The sequence below is a fragment of the Trichomycterus rosablanca genome, chromosome 18, assembly GCF_030014385.1.
Source record: "Trichomycterus rosablanca isolate fTriRos1 chromosome 18, fTriRos1.hap1, whole genome shotgun sequence".
Classification (NCBI taxonomy): Eukaryota; Metazoa; Chordata; class Actinopteri; order Siluriformes; family Trichomycteridae; genus Trichomycterus; species Trichomycterus rosablanca.
In genome coordinates this window covers 8,294,592-8,310,380 of record NC_086005.1, presented here as the reverse complement: position 1 = coordinate 8,310,380, position 15,789 = coordinate 8,294,592, and the positions used below count along the sequence as shown (strand labels likewise).

General features: G+C 37.0%; 1 protein-coding gene across 1 annotated transcript; it reads right to left on the bottom strand.

The window, feature by feature from the left end:
• Positions 1 to 5,025: 5,025 nt before the first annotated feature.
• On the bottom strand, positions 5,026 to 14,033 carry vamp2 (vesicle-associated membrane protein 2). Its single transcript, XM_063014064.1, has 5 exons — positions 13,796 to 14,033; positions 8,246 to 8,354; positions 7,364 to 7,522; positions 6,649 to 6,700; positions 5,026 to 5,576 (listed from the first exon to the last, which is right to left on the bottom strand). Coding segments are annotated over exons 1-5 (339 nt in total). The 5' UTR covers positions 13,798 to 14,033; the 3' UTR covers positions 5,026 to 5,559.
• Between the last annotated feature and the right edge of the window lie 1,756 nt (positions 14,034 to 15,789).

Here is a 15,789-nt window from a genome sequence, read left to right as displayed (position 1 = left end):
CAGAAAACATATATGGTCAAAAGTCTACATACACTTACTATTACTAATACTTTTTTCTCATTGACTAAATGGAAAAATTGAAGTACTGTAAGTGTGTGGCCTAAACTAACTAAGTTCATGGCTCAAATGAAAAAGGAAATTTAAGTACATACACAGTCACTCACGATAAATTAAATATAAATATATTTAAATCTTTATATAAAATATTCTGCTATATTAATGAAGGTCGAGAGCTCATGTACTTTGTACATAAAGTTCTGCTGGTTCTAGCTAGTTTCTCCTGGTGACGCCCAGGTTGTGTGTATTTTCTTCTGTGTATTTGTTCTTTTGTGTTGCTCTCATTCCTCTCATACAATATCAGACAATGCAGGTCCTGTGTACCATACCCATCAGCTGCCTTGTGTTTTGCACCATCACATCCATTACACCTGGAGTCAAAATCTTGTACCACACAGATGTAGATACCTGACCATGAGCTTTTGTTGCACATCCCATTCCAAAGCCTCTACACTTATTAGAGAATTGGACCTTCTTTGTGGCGTAACAGCCTCCACTCTTCTAAGAAGGCTTTCCACAAGATTACAGATTGTGTTAATTTACATTCCAAGTGTATTTACTGGTGTTGAGGTCTGGGTTCTGTACAGGCCAGTGGAGTTCCTTTACATTAAATTTGACAAACCGTGTCTTTATTGACCTCACTTTGTACACATTCATTCTGCAACAGAAACAGCCTTTCCCAGATCATTCTGGTCCGCAAGCCTGAGTTGGCACTGCCTGACGCAAGATTCCCTTCCTGACACCTGTTTAGACACCCAGCTGGCATATTGCACTGCTGACATTCAAACCTCGGATCTCAGCGGTAGTAGTATAGCATGAGCCTGAGTGCCTTTAAAATTGAGAAAAATTAAATCATAGAAAAAGTATCAGACTAGAGCAGTGGTCCCCAGCCACCGGGCCGCAGACCGGTACCTGTCCGTGGGTCATTTATTACCGGGCCACACAGAAAGAATAAAAAATTAGAGATTGCTACAAGAACAATTAAATTTCCAAAACTCTTTGGGTGTTACTGTCTCCTATCACCACTAGGTGGGAGCAGTGTCTCGTTGCAAGAAAAAACCTTAGGATTCACACTGATTTTTCATTCTACTGATATTCTATTTTAAATCCTCCCGCCCCCGCCGGTCCGTGAAATTATATCTTATATGAAACCGGTCCGTGCTGAAAAAAAGGTTGGGGACCGCTGGACTAGAGCAAGCAAAGAAAAAAAAAACTGCACATAAAATGTCAAAACATGAAAGACCACAAACACTTTTTTTGATATATTTAATTTCTGTTTAACATTGTCATTGTTTTTACACACACACACACACACACACACACACACATTTTAATGTCTAACTCGGAACAATAAACACAGGTCATCATAACTGACATTTTTCCCCAATATATATGAATATTTATATTATATATATATAATCCCATAATGTTCATCAGTAGAATTAGACATTGACAGATTTACTCTACAACTGTTTCTGTGTATGATTTCCTGTTACATTTGACTTCAAGTTTAATATTTAAAAATGTTGTAAAATGAAATCGAACTAAAACAGCTAAGTGATAAATAAATAAAATAGTAAAAATGTAGACTGTATTACCCGTGTTCTTCTGACCTGGTCCCTCCGAAAAGCCCAGATGAGCAGGGGTAATACACATCCACCTCCCTTTATATAATAATATTCAGTAAATAAAAGAAATTGAATGCAAAACATTTTAGCATCTTGGCTTTCAGTTCAGTGTCTCGTAATAGCAAGTTCAGAAGATGGAACAGTGTTTCTCTAGGGAATCAGGCAGGCCAGTTGCTAGTTTTATCTAGGTTCAGAGCTGTATTTGTAATGGAAGTGGATGCTAATAATAACTACAGATGAATGCATGCTAGCTTAGACAGCAACAGCTACAGGGATGTAGTAGCTAGACAAGATGATGTCTTAACTAGCTAATTAATTCAGAACAGTGTCATTGGAGTTTGTATAGAAGTTTATTGTTGGTACATAATCAGACTGTACTTGCAGGGAAGCTTAAAATTGAGCTTAGCTATCTCAACGTGTTAAGGGCTCAGAGAGCTAGTTATGATTAGCTTTAAAGTGTATGATTTGTGTGTGGAGTGTGAGTATTATTAGTGTAATAAATGATGGTAGCTAGAAAATGTACATCCAGTGAATAGATATGCAAGTTCATCTAGCGTAGTGAATTTTAATGTAGTCTTTATACAGTAGTTTATCAGCTCAGCTTACATTGCAAATCAACATTTTTGCTAGCTAATGGACACAATACTGATGGTGGAGTTTTTAAGGATAGTGGCATTTAAACCTTTTTTCTTAAGTTACTAGAAAGTCCAGGACTGGCATATTGGCCAATGTTATGATCCCACAGTTCAGCCACTTTGGATTGCTAATACGAGACATTTAACATAAATCGCATCACAGACATATTACCTTCCACTCCAATGCTAATATAACTTAAAGCTCCCAAATAATTTATCTCTCCACTTAAATAAAAGAATCAAAATAACAATTCAAATGATGCACTGTGCCCTAAAGTGCCATCTAAATTAAACTGGCTTAAAATAAAACAGAGAAAATATTTCAAAATGAGATCCTAACCTAACATGGGTGATGCTGTGACTTAAATTAAGTGTCACACGTCTCATTTTATTTCCCTCCGACGATGAAGACACACAAGTCAACCGGATTAGCATTGCTAAATTCCCAGCGCCTGTTTCCTTTCCTTCACTTGCACACTTTTCAATTAAAACAAAATTGCAACACAGAGAAACATCTGTTTTCAACTGTGCACTTTCACATGGGAAACAGAATTCACACATACATACAACATCCGGGTTTATTAGAATCTGTGCTGCTGATTTCTTCATGATTTGTCCTTTGATCACAAGTCCTACCCCAATACCTGGTAAATTTATGACAATCTGCAACTAATCAGCCAAATTTCAATTTTTTTGCATACCTGAATAAATAGGACCCCTGTCCCCCAGATTTACCCCACAGTACAACACCGAACACTAAAGGTTTTTGTATATTTTCTATATTTTTTACAGCTACAAATAAATTAGCATCTCAAGGGCAGAAATAAGAGTTGTGCTATTAGAGTTTCTTTAAAATCACCAGACACCTTCATGTTATGGAGAAACACCTTGAAGTAAGTCCATTTCCAGATTTGATGCTAATTCTGTTAAACAAAGCGGCCTAAACAAGCCAGATTTGAACCAGAGATTGGACAGAATATAGGAAAACGCTTTATCCCTGAACCTGTTTTTGATGGCAGTTGGCAGTATTAGCGAAACACCGTCTTTGGTCGGTTTAAACTGTTTTTGCTTGAACAAGTGATCATAAAAAAATAAATAAAGTAGTTTTTGATGACATCAAAGATGGTTCTTCACAAGTACTTGATTATGGAAGTCCAACAAGGCCTTTCATTATTTTTCATTGTCAGTTTTTTAAGTAGTTTTAAAACTAATGTGAGCCAGTTTCTAGCTATAAATGGAGAAAAAGGTGTTCATTTGAATTTATTTGCTATCGTTAATTAAACATAAGCACATTAACAAGCTTGCTTTTAATTTGGGTAGTTTATTTACAGAGCTTTTCTACTGCTGGGTGAAATTACTAGAAGTAATTTTGTAATCTATATAATTTCAGAATCCTACAGGCAGATTAAACTGTTCTGGCACTACGTAAGGTTTTAGATGTGACATTAGCTCGCTTTATTGTCTCTTCCAAAAGTTTTAGGTAGATTATTTCAAGATGTTTGCAAGAGACAACAGAAACTTTTTCATAATTTATGGTTCTTATTTTCTGAGAATAATTGACATTTTTTGCTTAAATATCCAGTTCTTACTAAAAAACCTTATGAACAGCCTCTTTAAAATCTGGTTCCATTCTTTTCTTGAGCAGAATTCCTGAAAACTAACCAGATTCTGCTCTATGGTCTGTGCCGACAGCATACATGTAGTTCAGCTACACAAAACGCTGACCACACAAACACAAAAACACACCTTTCAAAATTCTTTACAGGCTTTTTGGGACTAATTACTCACTGTTAATGCTAACAAAATTGCAAGTCTCTCCTAGCCACTTGGTTGTCGGATCTCATTCCTTTAAGAATACCAGGCGACACCTGATGAGAATGTAAAGTCTAATCAGGATGAAGTAAGATAACATGGACAGTAAGCCAGATGAGCTAACTGTACATATGGGTGTGGGGGATGGGAGATCTGTGGAGATGGGAGGTGGGTGGAGGTGGAAGTTTGCTGTGTGGTTGAACCCATCATCACTGGTTCATTTCATGCTGACAGATTGACGCTACGTGACTAGAGCGTGATGCGAGTGTGGTGATTATATTAGCAAACTCGTACTATCAGTGCAGATAACAAAGGAGCGGAAGAAACAAACCCCCCCCCAGGTGCTTGGCAGTGTATAAACTTAAGCTAAAACCAACAAACACACACACACACACACACACACACACACACAGAGCAGCTGAGCTAATGGTCCCTTTACTGCTTGAAAAAAGAATCACATATAAATATATTTATATCTAGTTCTACTATAAAAATGATAATTTTTATATTAAAATATCAAAAGACGGAAAACATGCGTGTGCTTTAAGATTATACCTGCTGGCAGCTTGGTTGTACTTTTAAATAAATAATTTCAGGTTCAAAAGCGCCATCAAAAACAAGGTTCTTGTGCACGCACTCCCTTTTTTTGGTGGAACAGGTGCGCATTCACTGGTTCTGCTATTCGCTGTATTGTTTACATAGGTAAGCGATATTTTTGCTGAGCTATTAAGAGACGCCCTTTATTCTCTTCAAAGTCTAAATGTTGTCCTGTTTGTATTTTACGGACGACACAGTTCTACCCTGCTATAATGGAATGTTCAAGATATAAGACACTACAGACATAATAAAAATAGAAACATCTACAGGCATTGGTCCAAAGAACTTTTCTGGCAGTTTACGAAAAAGGCGACTATTTTCTGAGAGAAAAAAATATAAGGAAACTCCGGCATAGAGTTTGGTATGAGTACCTTAGTTAAAGAGGTGTTCAAGTACACACTTAAACAGTGGAGAAAGAATGTGCGCTATATACACACAGATCTTTAGGCAGTTCGTCAAGCCAAGTTGTACAAAAAAGAAACAATACAAAAATAATACAAAGAAATACAAACACGCTCACATACACACTACAAAACTGAATAGAACTCTACAAACCAGGACGAGTCGCACACACCGTAGATCAGAGATAGCCATGATTGCTGTTTGAGTTTGTGAACAAGATCTCAGAGAGACTGAAGGTATTTACAGGGAAGGTACAACCACACACACACACACACACACACACACACACACACACTCTGACAGGTTGGGTCTGGGGTGCAGAGAGACTGGGGTCCTTATGGGTTTATCAAGGGCACAGATTTACACTTTGTGGGTGGGTAGGTGAAGTCTTGTAATCCGGGTGTTGACTGGGGTAGGAGACTTGCCCTTTAGGTGCTGAAGTAGACTGTAAGAGAAAATGGGACAAATGATGTCAGTGCACAGTACACAAGGCTGAGACATAAAGTAAGTACTGTGTGCTACCTAATATACACTGTATGTGACATGTGTTTCAGTCACAACAGCTGCTAACAGATGTAATAAATCAATTGTATCAGGGAAAATATGAACTTCCAACTTTGCAGCAACAGTTTAGGGGAGGCCCTTTCCTGTTCTGGCATGACTGTGCCCCTGTGCACAAAACAAGATTTATAAAGACATGAAGAAACTCTCAGTTTAAGAAAACTCCAGCGCCCTGCACAGAGCCCTGACCTGACCAAGATGGCTCTGTGCTAGTGGCAGCCTGTTACACCAGCTCCTGTCACCGTCTATGTCTTTTCGTATTTTTTCTGGTATTTTTTACTTGCACTGCATTGACGTGTTTTTGTGTGATGCTTGTGATGTTGGTAAATTGCAGTTTCCCTTCAGGGATCAATAAAGTAATCAATCAATCAATTAATAAAATCCAACTGAAATGCTTTGGAATGAACTGGAACATCAGTTAAGGCTTTCTTGACCATCATCAGTGCCCAGCCACACAAATGTTCTTTTGACTGAATGGGCACAAATCCACACAGGCATACACAGGCCTTCTCGTTAGAGTTTTCAGTTATGACTGAAAAGGTAACTTAGTTCTTGGATTACATCTGAACATCCTGATTTTTTAGTGTGTGACAGTTTGGGTATTCCTCACAAATTCAGCTGAAAAAATGTTTCACGTAGTTTGTAACAAGTTAACAATTAACAATTTAAACAAGACATATGTAAATGGACACAAGACAGTTGCCATTCCGAGTCAATCACAATTGCTCAAATGTGGTTCAATTATTTAGTGACAGAACAATAACAGTTTTAGAAAACACTGAAATTGCAAGATGTGCCTTGATGTGCGTCTTGATGTTTTGACTCCTGATTTTAATTGTATATAATGATATCTACAGGAATTTATTCAAATCTATTCATCTGTCAGCCTCAATAAATACGATTTGTTCAGTATTAAAAGTAAGCATAGAAAAAAAAGAAAAGCACTGTTCTCTTACCGATAATGACGATGAGCACGATCACACATATCACTCCCAGAATAATCATCATCTACAGAAAGGTGGAGACACAGGTGGATTAATACAGATAATTAAAGTCTCATAATCTCATTAAAACCTTTAAAAAGTCCCACTGTGGATAAACATATTTATTTCACTACATTTAGTTTGGTTTATATGATCAAACATACACACATTGTTAAATATTAAAATAAAAGGTAATACTGTGACATTTAACAGACATTGTATTGCCTATACTGTATTGTTCATTTGGACAAGTTGCAATATTGTGACTATTGTAGTGTTGAATTCAGAGGGAGGTGACAGAGGAAAAAATATTTAGATAGCATTAATGCTTTATAAAGGGAGGGAGGATGTTATAGCTCTGGGTTTCCAACTAGAAGGTAGTGGGTTTGAATCCCAGCTCTGAAATGTAGCCACTGTTGGGCCCTTAACACTCTCAGTTCCAGGGGTGCCGTAAAACAGCTGCCACTGAACTCTGACCCCTGCAATCCAATAAATGAGGTATGCGGGGATGGAAAGGGCCAAAAAAGCATTCCATCTGCCCTAGATTATCTTATCAGATAAATAATTTTATTATTTTATTTAAAAAATGCAAGCCTATACAACACAATATAACAATGATACTGAGAAAGATCCATATCTGGCAGGTTCTGATCTCCAAGATGAACCACTTTTCAGTTAAGACACTCACCTTGGCATTCTTCCACCAGTATTTATTCTTCAATTTAGCAGCACTGGTCTCGAACTGTGAGGCTCCAGCTTGCAGCGCATCTGCCCGGTCATCCAGTTCCGAAAGTTTCTGATCCCTCTCCAGAACTTTATCTACGTTCACACGCATGATGTCCACCACCTGAGCACAAACACACGTCACATCAGATATAACCATTATCTATAATTAAAACAAACATTAGCTCTAAAATCACTGCTGTTCAGTGCCAATAAACATATTTGATGATGTTTACGATGGAAACAGCATTCACAAACTTGCTTACAACAGTTGGTTTACAAAGCTTTTGCATTTAATAATGCAAAAGCTTTTATTTAAATATGGATACTTAATATATTTTAAAACATGCTGAAGCAGCTTGCTGGCTCAGGCTGTGATTTCAGCAGCAACCTTATATCGATTTTTTTTTTACATGAAAGGGTTTTTCATGAATACAGCAAAAATAAATAAAAGGAAATTCATTTTAAAAATACACAAAAGATGATAGCCTAGCTAATGGAAGAGAAGCTAACTGAACTATGACATTTTGCTACAGTAAATTAGCATCATTGCTAAACAACAAAGCTGAAACATTTTGGAAAAAAATGAAGTGATTATCTGGACAGGGTTAAACTCTATATTTAGGCAGAGAGGATCACAGTTGTCACTTATCATTAACATTTTATTTATAAGTTATTGGTATGGGTTGAAATGCAAATACTGTGGTGTGTAAAAAAACACAATATTGGACAGTACAGTTATCATAACATGATTTTCATACTGTCACAGCTCTACTATAAAGCAGCATTGGTGAGCAGTACTTACTTTTTACATTCATTAGGTTAAATATGAACTGGACTTGCTCACCTCGTCCACCTGAGCCTGCGTCTGCTGCAGGCGGCGGTTGCTGGTCATGTTGGGAGGGGGCTGATTCCCTCCTTCTGAGGCGGGAGCGCCGGCTGGGCCTGGTGCAGACCTGTTGAGCAAAACAAAAAACCCACACAATGTAAAAAAGGAAAAGGTCTCTAAAACAAGCACCACAAAAATACAGGACAGAGTGTGATGAAAGGTATCATTAAAAACTGTTCAAATCCTCAGTATCTCCAGGCTGGAAAGTTTAATTATAATGATGCTAGGAATTGGCTTTCTGTCCTAGGTATGTTTCACATTGTGTTTAGCTGACCAGGATGGAGCAGTTAGAAAAAATGCCCAAAAGGTTACAAATGCCCAAGGATTTGCCCTATTAATGATTTTTGCATCTGGCTTAGGTTTTTCTGCCCTGAGATTCCAGAATATTCTTTAACTGAGATTCCAGAATATAACTCCAGAAAAAGCAACTAGTTTGGAAAAGTTTTAATGTTGGTAATTCCACATTTTGCCAGCAGATGTTACTGCACGATTCACATGATTAGGTAACTAGATAACTACACTGATCAGCCATAACATTAAAACCACCTCCTTGTTTCTACACTCACCATTGAAGAACAGCATGAAAGGGGGCTAACAAAGCATGCAGAGAAACAGATGGACTACAGTCAGTAATTGTAGAAAAACAAAGTGCTTCTATCTGGTAAGTGGAGCTGATAAAATGGACAATGTGTGTAGAAACGAGGTGGTTTTAATGTTATGGCTGATCGGTGTATATGCTTAATAGAATACAATAGAAATCTATTAATTCTCTTCCAAAATAATTTGGGGTAGCACTGTCTAATAAAAGCAAGAACAAAAATTTGAAACAAAAACAATTTGAAAAATCAAACTGTGCTTTTTGCAAAGCAGTGTGCTGCATAGAACAGATCACACTGACCAAGAAATATAAAACACAGAAAAAGCCATTCACATACCTTGTATGTAAAATTTGATGTCAGTTCTTTAAGCCACAGAAAATAAACTGTTGGTTTTCATCTATAAACTGTGGCTACACTTGGATTTTGTAAATAAAATCTCACTTAAAAGAAAAAGTCCCTTCTTGGCCAGTGTGGTATCGTGTATGAAGTGGAGGTTGTGAGTGTAACAGGGAATTAATTTATGCCTAAATTGAAAAAGAACATTTGCAAAACAAAGGTAGGCATAAAACTATATTCCTCAGACATGTGATTTGCCACCCATCAGAGTAAAACTAAATCAGTGCAATATGAATGTTGGGTGTCTGGATCATTTTCTTTTTTTCAGAATTCAAAAGCAGCACTGTCTTAAACATATTCAACATTATTGTAATACATTATACAGTAGTTGGTGATTATCATGATGATAACATGTCCACTGTGTTTATGTGTTGTACAAAGTTGTTGTGCTGTTTGACCAGCTGTAGAAAGAAGTGTGCATAAAGGTCACCACTGTTCTTTTCCAGTTAAGCCCTCATCCACTGTTAGATGCTATTTTTAATTACAACACATTCACAAAATGTACCTTTAATTTGTTCTATACAAATATTGAGGAATTGAGAATAGAGGTGAAATAAGAATGTAAAAACAATGCATTGCTAACACAGCAGATTCTCATCCAGCCTCCGGTTCTATTTCAGCCTCTTCACTGCTGCCTATATTTAGATGCCTCTGGTCACCTTCAGCCGGTCAGTAATCACCAACCCTGCTGCCACTGGTGATTAGCAGTTCATACCTTGTACTACACTGACTAAAACACCCATATTGATCTACTGAAGTCATTTTCTAAGGTCTTTTCTTAAATTTGCAGAGGGGAACAGAAAGGGCCTAAGATAACAGTATTTTACAAACAAATACATCCTTAATACACACCTATTTGTGGTGAAATGTGAAGGGTTAAATTAAAGGGAGGATTTTCATTTTGTTTAAGAAATGAGCTATTCTGTGTAAGTGGTAACCCTTTCTGTGCTGTTTGCTAGTTGCATTTCTAAGGATGAGCTGTCGTCTCAATTTTTGTTTCTTAACCTTTGCAGCACTTTAGGAGAGTACATAATAATGTTAAAGTGTCACGATTCACTACTGTAAATAAGCAATATCCATATATTAGATAAGCAGTAATATTACAATAAGTGGTAAGTTAACATACTGGGATATTCACACTTACACTGTAATTACTGTACACACTTCAGTGTAACGCCACAACCCCTGCATCCTATTTATGTAAGAAAAAATATCTTATAAATAAGCTAATTTGTGTGACAAATACGTGTCTACTAAACTAACACTGATGGCATGGGATCCTGGAAAAGACTGCCAGGGCTAATTTACACCTCAGCTGTTGCTTATAGAACAAAACCAGGTAATAATACACTGTAACACTGTAAACCTCAGAAATTTATTAAACAGCTGTCACAAATCTTTAAAAAGATTACAAGGGTTAACATAATTGAATAAATGTGTACTAAAGCTTAGCATGATGCTAGGGAGTGGCATGGTACATCTGACAAACCATGGTCTAGAAAACAAACCATCATTATTTTTCCAAAACCAGACACCTCGGGTCAATTTAAAGAAATTAGTGGACTATTAAATGTCCAACCACATACTACCATTCTAAACAGCAGACCACAAAAATAATAACAACCATATAATACTATCCTGAACTTCCCAACACCATACAATGCCACCCTAAATGGTGGACTATTCAACAGCTAAACAGTTAATTAAAAAAGTTAAACATCTAATTAATACAACAAAAGCAAAACCCAAAAACTAACTTGTTCTACATGCCAGATTGTGTTTAACAGCAAATACATTTACGCAATGATTGTCAGAACAAGTGTATAGTTGACATTAGGTATAATAAAAATAGCAAGCATTTTTTCTTTAAAACTGACACAAAATAATCTATTTAAATATTCTAATGAGTCTTTGAGTAATAAGAATTCTACACTTTAGGTCAAATGCATGTATATTTTGCTAGTGTAATCTCAGAACATCAGAAATACAGGTCTGCCTTGAAGTAACTGTCAAGCAGTTTATATCACCTGGAGCTCTGAGGCTGCCAGCCAGGCAACAAACAAGCCCCTGCTTCTGTGCTTTCTTTGTTTATATGATTAACATCAAAGTTTATTTGAGCTTTAAAGGCCCGATATAGGATCAAGGGCTTCTTCTGGCTACCTCTAGGTCCATGGCAATGTAAAGCAAGCTTGACTGTGGAGAGTGTCACCTTTGTTCCTGCAGATTCTAATCATAGCAGACCTGTCTTGGTGGTTCTTGGTTTACTCTTGTCCAACTGGGTACATTTCCTCTCAAAATACGGTGACACTTTCGGTTTTTCTACCGTTTTAGGCAAATAAAGTACTGTTTTTATGTATTTAATAATTAATGCTGTCAAACTAAATCTATTTATATGGGAAGCGATAAGTCATCAGCTGTAGTCAGACATAATCACTAACAAGGAATTAAGAGGCCATACCACAAAGTTTAATAGCATTAAAGTACATCTCACCACCATATTGAATCTAAGTTGATGTATGTGTCTTTTTTATTCTGAGAGGTTGTTATATTCTAAGAAAAAGCAATGAACTTTTAAAATAAGTTTTTTTGTGCATTGACTTAAGTAAAGAACCAAAGTGAGGCCTTTATCACAATCATTTCATGATAATTTGGTTTTATATATATATAGCAAGCATTTTATATATATATTTGCAGTATTTAATCTAAGATCCCATATTAAAACAGAGTTTATTTGTTTATTTGGATTTTAACGTCATGTTTTACACTTTGGTTACATTCATGACAGGAACGGTAGTTACTCATTGCACAAGGTTCATTAGTTCACAAGGTTATATCGAACACAGTCATGGACAATTTAGTATCTCCAATTTACCTCACTTGCATGTCTTTGGACTGTGGGAGGAAACCAGAGCACCCAGAGTAAACCCACGCAGACACTGGGAGAACATGCAAACTCCACACAGAAAGGACCCAGACCGCCCCACCTGGGGATCGAACACAGGACCTTCTTGCTGTGAGGCGACAATGCTACCCACTTATATTAAAACAGAGACAATATAAATAATAGCCCATTTTTACATTAAGCTTGTACTGTGATGTATGTCTTAAGGTCCATTGGTGAAGACAGGAAAACCGGTACAAATTTAAGACCTCTTGATTATTTAACTGAACCTGACACATTTTTTCCTTCTAAAGAAACTTCTGTCTTTTGGGTTCTTGGTATTATTTCTACCTCCCCTTTTTTATGCTGTTTTGGATAAGCTCACTTAAATAATGCAACCTTTGATCATGTTATGGCAATAATTACTATTACATATTGCCAATCCCTTATTTAAACCCCACATCATATATAACTACTCAGTACATAACTCATTGTTTTATTGTTTTATTGTTTTATGTCCAATGCTGGGCAAACTTCCCTTCTCAACATCAATAACAACAAATAATGAAATTGGTACTGGCATTGTGGTGTTGCGTACAGAAATTAAATTTAGATTTTTTTATCTGGTGTGACAGTGTTCAGCTCAGCTCTGAAGAGGCTGTGGCTCGGCCATCTTGCGCAGGAGACATGTTCATGCCAGCCATTTGGTTACAACATACACATGCGAGCAACATGAAACAAACCGTGGTTCCTAGAAAACAATTTATATAAAGAATATATTCAACCAAATTTGGTGAATTATAATGAGTAGAAAAGCTGCATTATTGATTAGATTGATTGCCCTGTTTTAAAAGAGATGAGACCAATATGACCCTCCCAACCCCCACCACTATTAGGAAGATGGTGATGGTGTACATGAATAAAACACCTATGTCTACATTTAACAGGGTATTTTCTTTTGTGAAGACTATATTTTTGGATAGTATTACCTGTTTATTAGGAGATAAACATTGATCCTAATATTTATATTCACTTTAGGGATGGATTATTGACCAGATATAATGGATTAAGTCCAAATACAGACATTTATGTTTTAAATATAATAAACCAACAACTATTTTATATTTAAATATTAATATGTGAATATTTTACATCTTTTTTCTGAATAACATCCAAATTATCCAACAAAGACAATTCAATCTTGCATCTAGGCGTTTCCAAGTCTCTTAACTCTCCATCAGTAATAGCTTTATAAATGAAAAATAAACTAAGATAGATTTTAATTAGAAGTAAAATAGCAGGTGATGTTGCACCTGTAGGTGTAAAGAACTCTGCAGGCCACATATCCTATTATAACGCCTATGAATAAACCCATATATGATTACAGCCTATTTTAAAAATACATAATTTGCAATAAGCCAAAGCTTTAAAACAGATATGAGAACATAAAGTAGAAATAAAAACATGAATAAAATCTTTTCTATATAAAAAAGGCCTCCAGTGTTTGGTTTTTACACAATTCTCCCACAAGCGCGTTCTAGAAATGTCACCCCCACCGACAGCCTAGACGTCCACAACCAAGAAAAAATTAAATGTATTAAATAAAAACGAATAGGAATCAAAACTACTCACATTTCTTGTGTATTAGCGTGTAAATAAAGTAGTCCGATGGAAATCTTATGGATCTAACAGCACAATGGCGTGTTTTATTCCTCCAGGTTGCTTATTATAAGGATGTGCTCGCTTTAGACCCGCACAAGCAGATACACGCGATGTTACCCGCACAGTCGGGTTCTTTAATCCGGTTCTTTTTTCTCTCTTTACCTGGTTCTAATTAAACAGAACTGGGTTATTCTCTCCGTGTGTGCGTGTGTGTGTGCGCGTCACTGTGTCGGTACATAAAAAATGGATGCGCTCGGATTAAGCGAACAAAAAAAAAGACGGCTCGCTGACGTCACTGGTCATGGGGGGTGGGGGGGGGGGGTGTGTGTGTGTGCTGCAGGTTGGGGAGGAGAGCGGGTACCATGGTTACCGGAGGGGGAGCTTGTGTTTCTAACATGGGTGCTAACTGAAATTATATAGGCCTATTCAAACACCAGGGCCTCATTACAAACATCCAGTATAATTGAGTAATATGTTCTAGATTTATTCCAACATTCACTTCAGCATCTCCTCTGGGAATCATTCCAGTCTGATCTTCAACCTAAATCAAGCAGTTCCTATCCATATCATGTCCTTCCACATCCTATAAAACAAGATATTTATTACACATAGTTGCTTGGTATAATAATATACAATTTGATTTTAAAAAGTCAGCTGAATTGCTATATGGGAAACTGTTACCTTACATGATGATAAATGTTACAAACATGGAATCACCAATGTTATTTTGTTGTTTTGTTTGTTTATTCTTAATATTGTCTAGCTTGAATGGGGCAGCACGGTGGCTTAGTGGGTAGCACTGTCGCCTCACAGCAAGAAGGTCCTGGGTTTGATTCCCAGGTGGGGTGGTCCGGGTCCTTTCTGTGTGGAGTTTGCATGTTCTCCCCGTGTCTGCGTGGGTTTCCTCCCACAGTCCAAAAACATGCCACCAAGCTAATTGGAAACACTGAATTGTCAAATAGATACCTAGCCACTAGATGCATAAACCAGTGCATTGTAGTGCCAGTCCCAAGCCCGGATAAAATAGGGAGGGTTGTGTCAGGAAGGGCATCTGGCATAAAAATTGTGCCAAATTAATGCGGATCATGATCCGCCGAGAGCCGACCCCTGCAACCAAACGGGACAAAGGCCGAGGAAGAAGAAGAAAAAAGTTGTCTAGCTTGAATGCTGTACAGCAATATGTTTACAAAGAACCTTTTGCATGTTATTCCAATGTCCGTATGGGATTCCACTGGGTACTTGGTTTTCCTCCCACCTCCGAACAGTAGACAGAGTGGCAGCTTTAAATAACTTCTAGGTGTGAGTAAGTAAATGTGTGTTGCCCTGTAATGTATTGGCTCCCTGAAACCTTGCACCCAGTGTTTCAGGCTAGTGTCAGATACCAAGAAGGAATAAATACACTCATGTGGGCCTGCAGGGCACTAGAAATCTGATATGATATCAGTTTTTGTTCACTGGCAACTGGGTCATTCTTATTTTGTTCAGGGTCTCTGTGAGTCTGACACCAACAGGACACAATGATTCACTTCATCCTGGTTATGGTCACTGTGTATCTGACACTAGCTTGAAACACTGGTTGCAAGGTAGAAATACAGCAAGGACAGGGAGCTAATACACTATTGGACAACACACATTCACTTACTCACACCTAGAAGTTATTTAAAGCTGCCACTCTGTACTGTTAGGAGGTGGGAGGAAAACCAAGTACCCAGTGGAATCCCATACAAACATTGGAATAACATGCAAAAGGTTCTTTGTAAACATATTGCTGTGCAGCATTCAAGCTAGACAATATTAAAAATAAACAAACAAAACAAAAAAAAACATTGGTGATTCCATGTTTGTAACATATATCACCATGTAAGGTAATAGTTTTCTGTATAGCAATTTAGTTGATTTTTTAAAATTAAATTTTATATTATTATCCCCAAACAAATATCTGTAATATTTTGTCATATTTCTTT

Bases quoted from the DNA above. Each gene is read 5' to 3' on its own strand.
- vamp2 (XM_063014064.1), bottom strand. The intron at 7,523-8,245 runs GTGAGCAAGTCC...GTTTGTGCTCAG, and splicing joins CGCAGGCTCAGGTGGACGAG to GTGGTGGACATCATGCGTGT. The intron at 6,701-7,363 runs GTGAGTGTCTTA...ACCTTTCTGTAG, and splicing joins ACTGGTGGAAGAATGCCAAG to ATGATGATTATTCTGGGAGT.